Source organism: Colobus angolensis, unplaced genomic scaffold (assembly GCF_000951035.1).
Source record: "Colobus angolensis palliatus isolate OR3802 unplaced genomic scaffold, Cang.pa_1.0 Scaffold114, whole genome shotgun sequence".
Classification (NCBI taxonomy): Eukaryota; Metazoa; Chordata; class Mammalia; order Primates; family Cercopithecidae; genus Colobus; species Colobus angolensis.
The window spans coordinates 3725833-3745270 of NW_012112475.1; the positions used below are offsets into that span (position 1 = coordinate 3725833).

General features: G+C 38.2%; 1 protein-coding gene across 1 annotated transcript; it reads right to left on the reverse strand.

Annotated features, from left to right (window-relative positions):
* Nucleotides 1-12908: 12908 nt before the first annotated feature.
* Nucleotides 12909-14733, reverse strand: DEFB128 (defensin, beta 128). Its single transcript, XM_011960308.1, has 2 exons — nucleotides 14633-14733; nucleotides 12909-13174 (listed from the first exon to the last, which is right to left on the reverse strand). Exons 1-2 carry the CDS (start codon nucleotides 14679-14681, stop codon nucleotides 12942-12944), a joined length of 282 nt encoding a protein of 93 aa, XP_011815698.1. The 5' UTR covers nucleotides 14682-14733; the 3' UTR covers nucleotides 12909-12941.
* Between the last annotated feature and the right edge of the window lie 4705 nt (nucleotides 14734-19438).

Sequence of the window (19438 nt, forward strand, 5' to 3'; positions counted from 1 at the left end):
TGATGATTGTGTCAGTTGCACAAATTGTTTGTAGAGCGTGCATGTTTGAACAATATGAAATCTGGGCATCTTGAAAAAAGAACAGAATAATAGCAATGTTCAGGGAACACCAGAGATAAGACTTCTCACCACCAGTGAGCCGGATGGAACAGAGCCATATTTCTCCTCTTTCAAAAGCAAATAGGAGAAATGTCGCTGAATTATTTTTCTCAGCAAGGAACATCCCTGAGAAGGAGAATGCGCCCTGAGGGTAGGTTTATAGATGGCCCCCTCAAGGCATGCCATCTTTTATGGTCGAAGCTGAAGGGATGAAATAAGCCCCAGTCTCCTGTAGCGCTCCCAGGCCTATTAGGACGAGAAAAATTCCCACCTAATAAATGTTGGTCAGACAGGTTGTCTGCTCTCAAACCCTGTTTCCTGATAAGATGTTACCAATAACAATGCATGCTGAAACTTCATTAGCAATTTTAATTTCGCCCCATCCGGTGGTCCTGTGATCTCACCCTGCCTCCACTTGCTTTGTGATATTTTATTACCTCAGGAAATATGTGATCTCTGTGACCTACACCCTATTTGTGCACTCCCTCCCTTTTTGAAAATCACTAATAAAAACTTGCTGGTTTTACGGCTCAGAGAACATCAAGGATCCTGCCAACATGTGATGTCTCCCCCGGACACCCAGCTTTAAATTTCTCTCTCTTGTGCTCTTTCCCTTTATTTCTCAAACCAGCCGAGACACCTAGGAAATAGAAAAGAACCCACGATAAATATCGGGGGTGGGGTTCCCCCTGATAAAAATAATGAACAATGTACCTGTGGGACATAAAAAGATCTAATGTTCATGTCATCCGAGCTCAAGGAGAGGGAGAGTGTGGAAACGAAAAAAATATTTTAAGGAATAATGACTGAAAACTATCCCAAGTGTGACAGAATACATAAATCTGTAATTCAAGATCTTGAATTAACCCAAAACAAGATAAACCCAAAGAAATCCATGCCAAGATAAAGTATAATCAAACTAAAACTAATAGCTAAAGACAGACAAAAATCAAGCGAGCATTTAGAAACAATACACCCCCCGTGGTGAAACAATGGTTTGATTGATGGGATTTGTCATCTGAAACCATGGAAGCAAAAAAGAAACATCATCACATGTTTCAAATGCCAAAATAAAGAACTATCAAATCCAAATTCTGTATCTAGAGAAAAAAAATGTTCTCTAGGAATAAACAGGGAAAGGAAAACATTCTCAAACACGAAACAATTAGCGGAATGTGTCACTAGCAGCCCCTACCCTAAAAAAATAGTCAAAGAAAGTTCTCTAAACAGAAATGATAACAGGGGGCTTGGAACTTCAGAAAGGAAGAAGTCAATAGAATGGGTAAAATGAGAGGTGAACATAATAGACTACGCTTTTTTTTTTTTTTGCTTTTTTTATTTTTTCTTTCTTTTCTTGAGATAGTGTCTGACTCTGTTGCCTGGACAGGAGTGCAGTGGTACAGTCTCAGCTCACTGCAGCCTCAACCTCCTGGGCTCCAAGGATCCTCCCTCCTCAGCCCAGTGAGTAGCTGGGAACACAGGAGCTGGCTAATTTTTATATTTTGTAGAGACAGAGTTTCACTGTGTTGCCCAGGCTGGTCTCGAACTCTTAGACTCAAGCAATCTGCCGCCTCAGCCTCCCAAAATGAGACTATCTTTTCATTAAAGAGTTTTGAAATCATGTTTGGTAGATTGAAGCAAAAATTGTCTGATGTGGTTCTAAATAGAGGTAGAGGAAATACTTAAGACATTATATGCGGGGTAAGGCAAGGACATTTAAAGTGAGGTAAATTTTCTACACTTCATTCAAACTTGTAAAACGTTGACACCATAGACTGTGATAAGTTATGTACAGCAACCACTAAAATAAATAAATAAATAAATACAATAAGAAATTATAGCTAAATTATAATGGAATTCTAAGGAACAAATAGTAAACAAAATATAAAATGGTAACTTAATCCCTAACATGTATCAGAAAGATACTGTCATGCGCATCCGTGTGAAGAGACCACCAAACAGGCTTTGTGTGAGCAACATGGCTGTTTATTTCACCAGGGTGCAGGCGGGCTGAGTCTGAAAAGAGAATCAGCAAAGGGAGATAAGAGTGGGGCCGTTTTATAGGATTTGGGTAGGTAAAGGAAAATTACAGTCAAAGGGGGGTTGTTCTCTGGAGGGCAGGAGTGGGGGTCACAAGGTGCTCAGTGGGGGAGCTTTTTGAGCCAGGATGAGCCAGGAAAAGGAATTTCACAAGATAATATCATCGCTTAAGGCAAGGACCGGTCATTTTCACTTCTTTTGTGGTGGAATGTCATCTGTTAAGGCGAGACAGGGCGTTTGCACTTCTTTTCTGATTCTTCAGTTACTTCAGGCCATCTGGGCGTACACGTGCAAGTCACAGGGGATGCGATGGCTTGGCTTGGGCTCAGAGGCCTGACAGATACACCATACAAATATTAATCATAAGAAAGTAGGAATGGCTATATTAACATCGGTTAAAGCAGACTTCAGAGCAAAACAAATTATCAAGGACAGAGAGGGAAATTATATAATGCCAAAGGGTCAATCAACCAATAAGACATAGCAGCCCTAATCGTCTACAAACTGAAAACCAGAGTTTCAAAACACATGAAGCAAAAACTGATAAAACTAAGAGGAGAAATAAATTTACAACATCAGGCCAGGTGTGGTGACTCACGCCTGTAACTCCAGCACTTTGGGAGGCTCAGGCAGGCAAATCACTTGAGCGCAGGAGTTTGAGACCACCTGAGGCAACATAGTGAGACCCTCATCTCTACAAAAGATACAAAAACCATGGTGTGGTGGCCCAGGCCTGTTGTCCCAGCTACTCAGGAGGCTGATATGGAAGGCTTGAGCCCGGGACATCGAGGCTGCAGTGAGCTGTGCACTCCAGCCTGGGTGACAGAGCAAGACCCCGTCTCAAAAAGAAAAAAAAACGCCTGTAATTCCAGCACTTCTGTGCTGCTGAGGTGGGCAGATCACGAGGTCAGGAGATCAAGACCATCCTGGCTAACACAGTGAAACCCCATCTCTACTGAAAATATAAAAAATTAGCCAGGCGTGCTAGCACGCACCTGTAATCCCAGCTACTCAAGAGACTGAGGCAGGAGAATCGCTTGAAAATGGAAGGCGGAGGTTGCAGTGAGCTGAGATCGGGTCACTGCACTTCAGCCAGGGTGACAGAGCAAGACTCCGTCTCAAAAAAAAAAACAACAAAAATTAAAAAATTACAATATCAACTTCAACAGTTGATATTAGGACAACTAGACATAAAATCCACAAGAGTGTGGAAGAATTTAAAAATGCCATAAAGCAACAGGATCTAATAGACATTTATAAAGCATTTCATCCAACAACAATGGAATACACTCCTTGGTGTTTATGCCAAGGAAATGAAAGTGTTTTTCTCCACAACCCCTGGGCAGGAATATTAATGGTAATGTCAGTCAACAGGGAAGGACTAACATAGAGTGGTACCTCCATACAATGGAATACTTCTCAGCAGTAAAAAAAAAAAAAAAAAAAAAAAAAATGAATTATTGATACATGCAACAGCTTATATAGATTATAAGAGCATTATGCTGAGTGAGGAAAAAAGACAATCTCAAAGGGTCACATAGTGTGTGACTATATTCATATAACATTCTCTAAAAATTATGAAATGTAGAACAAATTAGTGCTTGCCAGGGTTTATGAATAGTCAGGAGAGGGAGGTAAATATGCCAATAAGACAATAAGAGAGGGAGATCTTTTCATAATGAATAATTCTATATTTTGATTTGTTGATGGTTGAATGACTCTAAGAAGGTTCTGATAATCTAGGGTTAGATGCATAGTACAGTAGTGAATTTTCAGCCTGTAAAGAAGTGCTCTCCAATAGAAGTATCTAAAAAGATGGAAATGTTCTAAATCTGCACTATACAATATGTTAGCCACTAGTCATGTGGTTGTAAAGCACTTGATATGTGCTCTATAATATTTTGAGCACTAAAAATACTGAAGAACTACATTTTTAATTTTACTTACATTTAATTAATTTAAATAGCCACTGTCATGGATGACTATTATCTAGGGCTGGTGTCACATGGGTAGTGAAAAGAATTTACCAAGACAGTTATAGGTATAGGTAAAGAAAGGCAGACTTATTAGAGAAAGTAGGAAAATACTTTGCAAGAAAGCAATGGGCAAATCAGCAAGAAAGGAACGGACTGCAAGAAGACAAAGGCTTGCTGGGGATTTTATGGGATGGTGATTTTGCAGGAGAGAGCTATGGGCAGTATTGATAATGCTAAGGTTGTAGTGAGCTAACTTGCATTTTTCTATCAGTCAAAGGTTTGGTGATGCTGGACACAGGAAAAAAGTGAGTTATTTGCACAGGAGGGCTATGTGTCCTGGACCATAAAGAAAGGCAGACTTATAACTTACCTGCTTTGTCTTTTTGCTTTCCCTTGGCCCCACCAGCCCAACACCCCCTCCCCAACTAGGACTTCCTAGCCATGTTGCTAGTAGCTACAAATTGCTTTTTAGAACCTAGATTTATACTCAGCTCCCATTCTTTCCAGTAGTGTGAATTGGAGTAAGTTTCTTATGTTTTCTGTGCCTTTGAGTTTCTCATTTGTAAAATGGAGATAATAATATCTACCTCAAAGTGTTGCTGTAAAGGTAAATGAGTTTATGTATGTAAGACACCTACAGGAGTGCCAGCACAGAGAAAGTGTTATATAAGGGTTAGCCATTTGTTATTATCATCGTTGTGTTTTGTTTTCTTTCTAATGTCTGGACCTTCTAATGATTCAGACTCATGGGACCATATTTCATTCTGTTTTTATAATTTTAACCTGTAAGGTTCTCGTTTTTTGTTTTTTTTTTTTGAGACGGAGTCTTGCTCTGTCCCCCCGGCTGGAGTGCAGTGGCGGGATCTCAGCTCACTGCAAGCTCCGCCTCCCGGGTTTACACCATTCTCCTGCCTCAGCCTCCAGAGTAGCTGGGACTACAGGCGCCCGCCACTTTGCCCGGCTAGTTTTTTGTATTTTTAGTAGAGACGGGGTTTCACCGTGTTAGCCAGGATGGTCTCGATCTCCTGACCTCGTGATCCGCCCGTCTCGGCCTCCCAAAGTGCTGGGATTACAGGCTTGAGCCACCGCGCCTGGCCAAGATTCTCGTTTTAATTGGAATTCCATATTTAGGAATTCTTGGGTGCCTTGGATGTAGCTGAATTAACAACTGAGACTTCTTATAATTAAATTCTTTACTTGATTTTTGTAATCCACATAAATAGCTTGAACTTAGGCTGAAACCCATGAGAATTTGTGGCTACAGTTCATAGGGTTAATATTTCCCTTCTCCATCCAGAGCCAAGGTTAATGCTGACAAAATACAATCTAATAAAGATTAATTTGTGTGTGTGTGTGTATACACTCGTGTGTCAGAGAGAGAGATTTCGTTCTTCCTTAGGCTGAGATTGTTGCCTTTGAATCTCAGGTTTATATAAGGGTATCAATTATATGTCTTCCCTATGACTAGATCTTAGCTTTATACATCTCACATAGCCATCAAAATAATGCTCAATTTACCTTTCAGGGTTTGCAATCTTAGTTTTTGGCCTGTGCAGATTCCTTTCATTTTTGATGGTTTCTCAATGCAGTAATTTCCTTTTTACATTAACCCAACTTTTTCGATTATTTTCACCAGATACCTTGTTCGATATATCTATTCTACTATATTTATAATAATAACAGTCCACTATATATGTGTCTTATTGTCTAATATTGCTGAAATATTTTTAATCCAATAATGAATCTCTGTCATCTAATTAGTGAGTTTGAGCTATGTAAATGTATTATAACTACTGATCTATTAGGACTTTTTCCTGCCCTCCAGTTGTGACTTACCTATTCCTCATTTTTTTAGTTTCTGTTGGATAGATCGTTTTCTTCTGCTAATATGAATATTATAATTTTATTTTTATTTGTTTGTTTTATTAGAAATTTGTCCTTGCTCTCAGGACCCATTCCTATCCTTATATTTATTATTACTAATTTAACATCCAGCTTCACAAATACAACTTTAATATGAAGGCTTTTTGTATTTCTCCTGACTGCTCAGACTTAGGGTCTTTATTTGATGCTCCACCACCAAGTCACCTATAAGGGAAGTTTGCATTCACAGGAAGACTGTAAATAATAAAACCAATTCCTTGACTAGGACTTAAACCATATAAAAGCTGGTGGCAAAAGTAAAGAGAGGTGATCTTTGAGACCTCTGAGGTAACTGCTCTTAAATTTACATTTGCCTCTAAAAATGATTTCTTCTATGTCAATATCTCTCAGTGTAAACATATTCTTGTGTAAAACCACTATGTGACCTGAATAATGGCCATAGGGCTCATCTAAGCCAACTGGCTTCTTTATTAATGCATCTCAGTGGTTAACAGGGTTGAAATTTTTTGAAAACTACAATCAATGATCAAAGAATGATCTAGGTAAACGTCGATTCCTTGTGGCAACATTTTAATATTTTCAAAGACAAGGTACAACTGGTAGAAAAAAATACCCTCATGCATCTTTTTTTTCTAATTGTGGTTAAATATATGACATAATGTTGGCCATTTTAGCCATTTTTCCTTTTATTTTTAGTTGACACATAATTGTACATATTTATAGGATACAAAGTGATATATATATATATTTCAATACATGTATACAATGTATAATGATCAAACCAGGGTAATTAGCATATCCATCACCTCAAACATTTATCTTTTGTATTGAGAACATTCAAAATCCTCTCTTCTAGCCTTTAAAAGTATACAATAAATTGTAGTTAACCATATTCACCTTACAGTGCTGCAACACCAGAAGTCATTCCTCCTATCTAGCTATAACTTTGCATCCATTAGCCAATCTCACTCCATCCTCCCCTCTCCCTAATCATTACCAGCCTCAAATATTAATATCTGCAACCCTACTCTCTACTTCCGTGGGCTCAACTTTTTTAGCTCCCATGTATAAATAGAAACATGTGGTAATCTTTTTGTACCTGACATTTCACATAACATAAAGTCCTCCAGGCTATTTCCATGTTTTTGCAAAGGACAGAACTTCATTATTTTTATGGGTGAATAGTATTCAATTGTATATATGTATTCCATTGTGTGTATATATATGTATAGTATTCCATTGTGTGCATATATATGTATATATGTATGTATGTGTGTGTGTGTGTATATACATAATATTCTTCTGCATATGGAAATCCAGTTTCTTCAGCATGATTTATTGAAGAGGGTATCCTTTCCCCAGTGTATGTTATTGGTGTTTTTATAAAAAGTCAGGTGACCTCAGATCAGACCCAACTACATCATACCTCCTTTCCAAATGTGCAAGAAAACTACTAGAAATTCTTATTGTTGGAGTTTCAGATTTATGTCGTGGTTTATATTGCCATATTCACTTTTGGAGGTGAGTACATTTTGATCTTGGTCCAGCTGCGCAAAGAGTCAAAGTAGGAAAAGCACAGATTCTTCCCACCAGTCTACAGCCTACAGAGTGGCATTCGGTGCAATGGGATGGAACATGCTGTGTCTCTATTCCATGTGGGGGTAAAGTGAGTGACCTCAAATTTCCTGTGTCTGCCTACATGATGCAAAGTTCACAGTTCAGAAGTTTAGGGACACACTTCATATCATCCCATCTGTTCTGGTTCAGTGCATAAGAATCCAAGTCTCTAAGGAAGGTAGCATAGTGTGCAGTTCACTGGACCAAAAGCTTTCACTGCACCTCTTATGGAAAGCCTGGCCATGGGGGCTCTTCATAATCATTGCAATTCTGCTGTTTCAGAAACCCACAGGTAAACCAAACCAGAGGCTCACTCGAATCAACAGTGGGATGGAGTATTTTCAAGAGCCAAAGGGAACTTCATAATCCACACTAAAAGGAAATAGAGCCCTCAAAGATGCCTAAAGTTTATCCAACATCATCAGAAATTTCCTCTTTCTGGAGCCTTATTCCATGGTACTATCCTTAAAAAGGAATACTCACAGAGCTAGAAAGAGGTCATAACTGCTTCTGGGAAAGATGTGTTGTTATAGAAAGGAATGATCCCAATATCTAGGGATACCTTTATGTCTTTGGATATGGTTTTTACTCTGATGCTCAGCTATATTTCCTTTTACTCAAATATATGCGTGTGTGTGTGTGTGTGTGCATTCTCTATTATACTGCAGTGTGTGAACAGAGAAAGAAGCAAATTATGGAATTAGGTTTAAGAAATATGTCTTCAATATCTACTAGTTTGTCAACTTTGAGTAAGTAGTGAAGACTGTAGGAGCCTCAGTTTCCTCATCTATGGAGATAATGACACCTGGTTAACAGGGGTTTTATTAAGTGATATAACTCATGTGAAGCTTGGCACATATTAAGAACTTAAAAATTAGAGTTTCCTTTCCTCTTTCAAAACCAGATCTCTGACGTGTGTCCCTTATTATAAGAACAGCAATGGCCTATTCCTGGCCCTCTACATTCCTAAGACCCAATAGATCACTACCTTACTGGATAACATGAAAGTCATTCTTGACACTGATAGTGGGTTTGAACTTAGGAGAATAGTTTGACTCAGACATAAACGCATAGTAACAATATGTTGTTCTCTGGGCATCAGAGGAGGTACAGTAGTAAGTAGTGCCCTGGGAGCATTCAGGATGGAGGCAGATTTGCTGAGGTTCCTATGTAGAGCATAGTTCCATAGCCTAGAATCAAGGGTTCAGCTCCTTTATTTTCTCAGACAAGATCTCATGTTCTTGGTGGAGTCTATCAGATGTTAAAGGGAGGCCTAAAACCTCACAGGACCTAAATATAAGTGGAATTGAATGAAATGGAGGCTCAAAAAGCTATACAAAGACTCAGTGAAATTACAAGTTTGTTTTTGTTTTTTTAAGGGATAAACAAGATAAATAGACTACTATTTTTTGTTAGTAGATTAACAAAAGAAGTGAGATGATCCAAATAAGCACAATTAGAAACAACAAAAGTGACATTACAACAGATCCCACAGACATATGAGAGCTCCCCAGAGACTATTATGAGCACCTCTATGTACACGAACTAGAAAATCTAGAGGAAATAGATAAATTCCTGGAAACATACAACCTCCCAAGATCAAACCAGAAGCTGAAACCCTGAACAGACCAATAACAAGTTCCAAAATTGACTCATCAATTAAAAACCTACTAACCGAAAAAAGCTCTGAACCAGATGGGTTCACAGCCTAATTTTACAAGGCATCCAAAATCAGCTGGTACCAATTCTACTAAAACTATTCCCAAAAAGCAAGAAGAAAGATACCTCCCTAACTCATTCTACAAAGTGCGCATCACCCTGGTACCAAAACCTGGCAAAGACACGACCAAAAAAAAAAAAAAAACACTTCAGGTCAATATCCCTGCTGAACATAATGCAAAAATCCTTTAAAAATATTAGAAAACTGAATCCAAGAATACTAAAAACAAAAAGTTAATTCACCATGAGCAAACAGACCTCCCTCTTGGGATGCAAGGTTGACTCAACATATGCAAATGAACAAGTGTGATTCACCACATAAACAGAATTAAAAACGAAAACCATATAGTCATCTCAATAGATGCAGCAAGCCTTTTGATAAACCCAACATCCCTTCATTAAAAAAACCCCTCAACAAACTAGGCATCATAGGAAAATACTTAAAAATAATAAGAGCCATCTATGACAAACCCGCAGCCAGCATCATGCTGAATGGGCAAAAACTGAAAGTATTTCCCTTGAGAACTGGGAATGCTTTCTGGAACATTTCAGTTTTCTGGAACATTCCCAGGAATACCCATTCTCACCACTCAGATTCAACCTATTACTGGAAGTCCTAGCCAGAGCAATCAGGCAAGAGGAAGAAATAAAAGGCATCCAAATAGGAAAAAAAGAAGTCAAGCTATCTTTCTTCATTGACAACAGATTATATGCCTAGGAAACCTTAAAGACTTCACCAAAAGACTCCTGGAACTGATAAACGACTTCGGTAAAGTGTCAGGATACAAAAATCAAAGTACAAGAATTAATAGCATTTCTATACACCAATGATGTTCAAACTGAGAGTCAAATCAAGAATGCATTACAAACTCCTGATGTATATGGTGGGCTCCTGATGTACAAAATCCTGGTGCTCAAAGGGACTGGGAGGTGGAGCATCTTTATTTTCATAAGAAACTTTTCCCAGGACCTTGATGGAACGCTTTTAGGATGGGGAACTTTAAGGCAAACAAGAGGGAGTAGTAGGGGGACTACAGGAAGGTGGAAGGGACAGGCCCTCAGCCCTATTCTGAACCCTTGCTTTGGAACCAGAACGCCTCCTCCCTCCAGGGACAGAACCCCAACCCCCCTCCTAGAAACCTGACCTCTCCTGCTCTGACCGCCTTCCCCATTATCCTTCTTGGAGAAACTCAAGCAGAAAGACAGAGGAGCCTCAGACTTGGATCCCAGCTTCTGAGAACACAAGGGAGATGCTGCTGGCCACACCCCATGTTCGTTGGTGACATGGAACCTAGCAGATAATCACTACGCGGGGTTCTCAGTCACCCAGTCTCAGGGGGCGCTTCCTAGGTCCGCAGGGACGGGGGAAACCAGAGTGTTCCTCAGACAACCAACGTTACTTGAAGATTGGGGGAAAACTATTTGAGAGGGTTATTTTTGTATTAACATAATCATGGATATATTATAGAGTGGAAAATTCCTATTATCTTGTTAAAGTAGATTTTGAAGAAAAAAAAATCAAGAACGCAATCCCATTTTCAATAACCACACACACATACAAAAAAAGCCTAGGGTTTTTTTCTAACTAAGAAGGTGAAAGATCTCTTCAGATTCAGGGAGAATTATAAACACTGCTGAAAAAACTATAGATGTCACAAGCAAATGAAGAAACATTCCACGCCCATGGGTTGGAAAAATCAGTATCATTTCAGCAGTCATACTGCCCAAAGCAATCTACAGATTCAGTGTCATTCCTATCAAACTACCAAAGCCATTTTTCACGGAATTAGAAACAATTATCCTGAGTTCTTGTGGAACCAAAACAAGAGCCTGAATAGGCAAAGCAATTCTAAGCAAAAAGAACAAAGCCAGAGGCACCTAATTACCCATCTCAAACTACACTATAAGGTTACAGTAACTGAAACAGCATAGTACTGATACAAAAACAGACATATAGACCACTGGAACGAATAAAGAATCCAAAAATAAAGCTGCATGCCTACAACCATCTGATCTTTGACAAAGTCAACAAAAATACGCAATGGGAAAGGGGTTCCTTGTTCAATAAATGGTACTGGGATAGCTGGCAAGCCACATATAGAAGAATAAAACTGGACCCCTACCTCTCACCGTATACAGAAATTAACTCAAGCTGGATTAAAGATAGAAATGTAAGAACTCAAATTACAAGAATCCTAGAAGACAACCTGGAAACACCATTCTGGACATAGGTCTTGGGAAATAATTTATGACTAAGTCCTCAAAAGCAATTGCAACAAAAAACAAAAATTGACAAGTGGGACCTAAACTAAAGAACTTCTGCACAGCAAAAGAAACTATCAACAGAGTAAAAAGACAACATACAATGGGAGAAAATACTCACAAACTATGCCTCTGACAAAGGTCTAATATCAAGCATCTATAAGGAGCTTAATTCAACAAGCAAAAAGCAAATAGCGCCATTAAAAAGTGCACACAAGACATGAACAGACACCTCTAAAAAGAAGACATACAAGTGGACAGCAAATATATGAAAAAATGTTAAACATCACTAATCACCAGAGCAATGCAAATCAAAATCACAATGAGATAACCTCTTTACACCACTTAGAGTAGCTTTTACTAAAAAATCAAGAAACAACAGATGTTGGCAAGGCTGCAGAGAAAAGGGAATGCTTATACACTGTTAGTGGAAATGTAAATTTGTTCAGCCACTATGGAAAGAAGTATGGAGACTTCTCAAAGAACTTAAAACATAACAACCATTCAACTCAGCAACCCCATTACTGGGTATATATCCAAAAGAAAATAAATTGTTCTACCAAAAAGATGTATGCACGTGTATGTTCATCGCAGCACTATTCACAATAGCAAAGACGTGGAATCAACCTAGGTTCCCATCAACAGTGGATTGGATAAAGAAAATGTGGTACATATACACAATGGAATATCATGCTGCCATAAAAAAGATAAAATTATGTGTTTTGCAGCAACACGGATGCAGCTAGAGGCCATTATCCTAAGCGAATTAACACAGGAACAGGAAACCTAATACCACATGTTCTCACTTATAAGTGGGAACTAAACATTAGGTACACATTGACATAAAGATGGGAACAATAGAAACTGCGGACTATTAGAGGAGGGAAAGAGGAGAGGGGAGAGGGTTGAAAAACTAACTGTTGGGTACTATGCTCTGTACGTGAGTGATGGGATCTATTGTACCCCAAACCTCAACAACATACAGTATGCCAATGTAACAAATCTGCACATGTACCCCTGAAGCTAAAATAAAAGTTGAAATTATTTTCTTAAAAATGGAAAAGCTAACTTCCACCTCTACCACTATGTTTACTTAATTTCTATATCCCCCATCTTACTGGTATAAAACCAGGAACATGGCAACCATTCATTTATGTTCGAAGTGTTCAGGAAATGAGTGACTACATCAATAAACGAACCCAGAGGAAAGCACAGGACTTTATTATGTGGGGAATCAAGTTCACAGAAGGAAGTAGATAAATCTTTCACTGCAGCTTGCTGGATTAGGCAGCACTTTTTATTTAGGAAGAGTGGAGACCAGGGAGACAAGGGCTTGATTTAGGATTAGACTGTGAAAATGGTGATGGTGGGTAAGATGACGTAATCCTGCTGCACGCTCAGCTTCTCAACAGGATGTTGATGTGGCTTCTTAACTGGCACATGTTTTTTGTTTTCTTCATCATTAACACAACATAATTTCCCACTTAGACATCCTATTTCATGTATTTCTCCTACCTTGCATTTCTTCCTGCAATAGCCTGTTATATTATTGAAGCATTTTTTGAGTCTTGCCCCATCTGTGCATAGGAAACAACATTGAACCAAGGTTAGTGCGTGAGAAAGAGCAGAAGAGGTAGGTATATGGTTCCCCACAAGTCATGGCCTCCTATGGTCCCAAGTGAACATTATGCTGATAAAAGGAAACTCAGGGGCCCCTCCTTGAAAAGCATCCCAAGTTAAGGACATTCAAAACCCCAGGCTCTCAGCCGATGTCCAGTTGCCTCTGAGAACATTAGAACTGATATGACAAAAGAGAAGAGAGAACTCAATTCCTGGTCATCAACCAGAGCCAAGTCCCACCCCTAGGACCCTGGCAAAGCTGACTCTCTCCATCAAGCTCCAAAGTCAGCATGCTGTCAGCTCCACCTCAGTCCCACGTCCCCAGAGACCACTAACGTGTCATCATGCGCACAAGACATGTCACCATTGGCACAACTCAGAGCCAAAGCAACTTTTGAAAGAACATCACAAACAAGACTTTTTAACTTAATTCGGTTTCACACTCACTGATATGGGTAGCAGAAATCTCCCTTTGAAAAGATCTCATGGGTCTCAGCAACAGGTTCTATTGAGAACTCCTTCCCTTAACCTGGCTGCTCCTGTCTATCACTCGTCACATGCCCCTTGATCTCAGATAAATAGGTTGCCCAGGGATCAAATTCAAGTCCATGAATTTGGCTCTAGACAGCTACATTGTCACCTACTCAGAGTAATGCATTGAGATTCTAAGTCTCTTGTTTCTAATCCTTATTTGTCCCTTTACCCAAAATTTGAAAAAGCCCAAAGCATAATGCTGAAGAACAGAGACATACTTTCCCTATCCTAAACTTCAGAATCAGGGAACATCTTTGAGGGTTAGAGGAGCATATTTTGGGGCCACAAAAATACAATATGCCTTCTTCCTAGCAAGAGAGAAGGAAACTCTCACTGACAGGGTTTCTACCATGAACTTTGTGCTTCGTGCTTGTAAGCTCATATAATCTATACATCAAACAGAATCATGAAATATAGTCATTCTACTCCTTGATAGATGAAAAGATTGAGATTAAAAGGAAATAATGTGCTCAATTCATACAACCAGTCAATGATGAAGACATATTTTAACCTCACATTGACATGACTCCAAAATGTGTGCTATTCTAATTACTGTTGTAGTACAGGCTGAAAATGAATTTGAATGGAAAAGGAGATGGCCAGGCTCTCAGGTGAAAACTATGTCCAGCATTATAAAGATAATTCTAGATGATGAGTTCATGGATGCCTTTGAGGAGGACTCCTGAGAGTCCAGTATAGCCCTGACCTCCTCTTCTTATCTCCCTGTGCTCTCTTCTAAGGCATAGACTCAAGTCAGGCAACCAGGAGAATGGGTACTTTTTTATGATTTTGGCCAAATATAAATAATCTTGAAAGTCCTGTTCCCACTCTTACAAATAGTAATATCTCTTCGGATGTTATGGTACATTTGGACAAGTTACCTGTGAATACCTCAAACAGCAGAATAATGAGAACCAGAAACAGCTTCATGTTTACAGACTTCCCAAGAGAAAGAGGCAGCAGAACTTTGTCCAGTGGTCTGTGTCCCACAGGTCTTTCAAGATGATCCAGAGTTTTGAGAGCTGTCAGCGCTCTGAGCTCTCATTTTAACCCACACAGACAGACAGGAAATCCAAGTCCACTCCCCGCAACACACACACCTACATCCCCAAATATGGAGCTCACAGTCACAGAATGTTCCACCATATCTTCCTTCCTCCCTCTTCCTCAGGATGTGCACCCCTAGAGAGCAGGAACTATGACTTTCCATCTGAGCTTTCAACCCATTTGGTTCAAGGTTGGTTGGTCATGTGCCCTGGTTTGTGTGGGATAATCCTGTCTTATTCCTACTGTTCCAATGTTCCATCCATCTAGTGCTGCCTCTCACAAAAGTAACCCAGTTTGGAAGATAAATTAAGTCATTAGTTGACACAGAAGCACATTCAATAATAATGTTTTTAATGTATAAACTTCTAGATAGTCATTCTAGGAGTAAGATTGCTTTTAGGTTTGACCAGATAAATTGATACTATTTGAAAGTTTCCCATAAAGACTTGTCCATCTAGTAGAGCAAAATTCAACAACTGAAATTCTTCAAAAGATCAAATCTCCTTAGCACAGCATTCAACTTATTATAAACTGGTCTCTGCTCTCCTCTCCTGGGACGTTTTATGGAACCATCTATGTTTCTCCCAAACTAGTGGGTACACCTTCCTGAACTTTTACTTCCTTAATGTGTTTCTTTTCACATTTAAATCCCTCCTTACAAATTATATTACGCTCACCATCCCTTCCATATAATTGGTCCTAGTGAACTCCTAGTTTTCCTTGAAAACCAAATTCAATCATCTCTACATATGTGAAAGTTTCCCTAGCCCAATAAATAGAGCTCCAAACTCTCTTCTTCGCACCATCACTGTATTTGTACATATTTTTGTTGATGGTCACACTATGTCACGTTCCAATTATTTGTTTATCTGCAATAGTCTGCAGACCCCTAAAGGGCAGGGCTCTGGTCTTATTCGACTTGGAGTTCTTAACTCATAGCACAAAACTCATGCTAGATGCTCAATACATATTAACTGAATGGCTGAAAAGTACTGAACAAATTACTGCTAGGTAAAATACTCCAACACAATAATAAAGTTAATTATGGCATTTCCTTTAAAAATGCTGTTTACCACATTTTGCAATTTCTAGCCACCTAATTATAGTAATGAAGGCCCATCTAATCCAAATATCTTTCTGTGACAGTATCTGGAAGAATGTTGAAATTTCTTTTTTTTAAATGTAGATGATAATATTAACTGGGTAATTCACGACATGGGTAAAGGACATTTTCTCATGTAACATAAGATATAATATAATATAATATGCAATTTCACAATTATAGTCAGATATTTTAACACTCCTTTTGAAAAGTAACTGATAGAGCATATTGACAGAAAATCCATAAGGATATATAAGATGCAAGTAACGTCATCAACCAAATTGACCTAATTGATATTTGCAGAACACTCCATCCAACAGCATTCAAGTGTATAAGGAATGTTTATTGCGATAGAACGTATTCTGCGCTATAAAGCAAGTCTAAGTAAATTTAAAATAATTGAGGACTTACAAAATATTTTTTCTGACTCTAATGGCATTAAAATAAAAATCAATAAAAGAAAGATATCTGGAACCTTCCCAAATATTTGAAAATTAAATAAGATGCTTCTAAAAAACCCATGGGTCAAAAAAATATCAAAAGAGAAATTAGAAAGTATTTGTATTCTCCAAAGGAAATTAGAAAATATGTGGATCAAATAAAAGTGAAAATAGAATATAGAAGCAAAGAGTTTTTAAAAATGAAGCTACTGAAAACAAATTCCATATTTTCCCTGCCCCCTAAAGTCTTTTTTTTTTTAATTTGAGAATCTAAAAAAAAACAAAAAAATTAACACATACTGTAAAAGTAACGACCAAAATAGTTAAGAGGGTAAGAGTTCACTCAGAAATAAAATTAAGCATGTTTAAAAAAAAAAATGGGTGGTGATTTTTTGATTTTTTTTGTTGGTTGGTTGGTTTTTCTTTATTATACTTTGTTACTATACTTTAATACTATTATTATATTTTAATTTTATTAATTATACTTTAATATAATTTTATTTAATTATATTTATTTAATTATATAATTATACTTTAATATAATTATTATACTTTAATTTTTATTATTATACTTTAGTATTCTCATTATACTTTAAGTTTTAAGTATTATATTTAGGTATTAAGTTCCTGTTAATAAATAGAAGAAGAAAAGTGCTAATTGAATCACCTGTGGGTTTAAAGACCAACATCAAAGCTACAATTTTGGAGAACAGCCAATTGCTCCTTTGTTCTGTAATTCACTTGTACTCATTGCTTAAGGGAGTTGGCTCCATTTCTAAATAAATTAAATAGAGATAACCCAAGGATTAGATGAATGTAAGTCCAGCTATGCAGGACATCCTTTGCCACCTTAGTGCACAATAAGAACTAAGAAGTTGGACTCTGGATTAGTGTATGGGATTTCTTTTAGCTTTTTCTAACTAGAATCAAGAAAGATGAGATATTTTATTGTTCTAAACCTTTACTTCAGCCAAGTATGGTGCTCTGGAACTTCTCAACCCCACTCCCACTACCCCCATGTTCAAGACCATGAAAGAAGAGGGAATTTCCTCTCCAAGTAGATGTCCATCTTCTATATCATTTTTTCCTACATCTGATAGATACACTCTAGCAGAACTCCAGTAGCATATTTCACCCAGGATACAAGGGTATATTTGTCCGCACCAAGTCCTGCTGATGATTTTCCTCAAATTCTACATTATTTCTTTCCAAATCTCAAAACCTTCCAGAAAATCCTCCTTGTCTTTCAAGGCTCAGATAAAATAAGACCTCCTTTGTGATGTTTCCCTAACTCCTCTGATAGACTTGATTAATTACTATTTTGAACCCCCACAGCTCTTTCCATTTGTATTTGTAAAACTAATCCCCTCTGTCTCAAAAAAGCAAAACAAAACAAAACAAAAAACAAAAACAAAACTAATCCCATTTGTGTGAGTGTGTGTGTGTGTGTGTGTGTGTGTGTGAATTTTTTTAACTTTTATTTTAGATTCAGGAGAACATGTGCAGGTTAGTTACACAGGTAAACTGTGTATCAGAGGGATTTGGTGTACAGGTTATTTCATCACCCAGGTAATAAGCATAGTACCTGATAGGTAGTTTTTCAATCCCCGCCCTCCTCCTACCTCGAGTAGGCCCTGGTGTTTGTCTCCTTCTTTGTGTCCATGTGGACTCAGTGTTTAGCTCCCACTTATAAGTGAGAACACATAGTATTTGGTTTTCTGTTCCTGTATTAATTTACTTAGGATATAGGCCTCCAGCTCCATCCATGTCCCTGCAAAGGACATGATCTCATTTTTTTATGGCTGTGTAGTATTCCATGGTGTATACATACCACATTTTGTTTATCCAGTGTACCATTGATGGGCATTTAGGATGATTCCATGTCTTTGCCATTGTGAATAATGCCGCAATGAACATACACGTGCATGTGTCTTTATGGTAGAACGATTTATATTCCTTTGGCTATATACCCAATACTGGAATTGCTGGGTCGAATGGTGATTCTGTTTTAAGTTCTTTGAGAAATTGCCAAACTGCTTTCCACGATGACTGAACTAATTTATACTCCCACTTGCAGTCTATAAGCATTCCCTTTTCTCCACAACCTTGCTAGCATCTGTTTTTTGTTTTTTGTTTTTTTGACTCTTTAATAATAGCTATTCTGACTGGTGTGAGATGGTATCTCATTGTGGTTTTGCTTTGCATTTCTCTAATGATAAGTGATGTTGATCTTTTTTTCATATGCTTCTTAGCTGAGTATATGTCTTGTTTTGAAAAGTGTTCCCCGTTGCTTTTGTCAGGCTTGTCAAAAATCACCTAGTTGGAGGTGTATGGTCTTTTTTCTGGGTTCTCTATTCTGTTCCACTGCTCTATGTGTCCGTTCTTGTACCAGTGTCATGATGTTTTGGTACTGTGACCCTGTAGTATAGTTTGAAGTTGGGTAGCATCATGTCTCCAACTTTGTTCTTTTTGCTTAGAATTGCCTTGGTTGTTCAGCCTCGTTTTTGGTTCCATATAAATTTAAAAATGGATTTTTCTAGTTCTACAAAGAATGTCAGTGGTAGTTTAATGGGAATAGCATTGAATCTGTAAATTGCTTTGGGCAGTATGGCCATTTTAGTGATATTGATTCTTCCTACCAATGAGCATGGAATGTTTTTTCATTTGTTTGTGTCATCTCTGATTTCTTTGAGTAGCACTTTATAGTTCCCCCTGTAGAAATCTTTCACTTCCCTTGTAAGCTGTATTCCTATGTATTTTATTCTTTGTGTGGCAATTGTGACTGGGAGTTCCTTCATGATTTGGCTCTTGTCTTGAAGGTTGTAGATGTATAAGAATGCTAGTGATTTTTGCACATTGATTTTGTATTGTGAGACTTTGCTGAAGTTGTTTATCAGATTAAGAAGCTGGCTAGCAATGTGCAGAAAATTGAAACCGGACCCCTTCCCTACACCATATAATACAAAAATTGCCGGGCGCGGTGGCTCAAGCCTGTAATCCCAGCACTTTGGGAGGCCAAGACGGGTAGATCACGAGGTCAGGAGATCGAGACCATCCTGGCTAACACGGTGAAACCCCGTCTCTACTAAAAAATACAA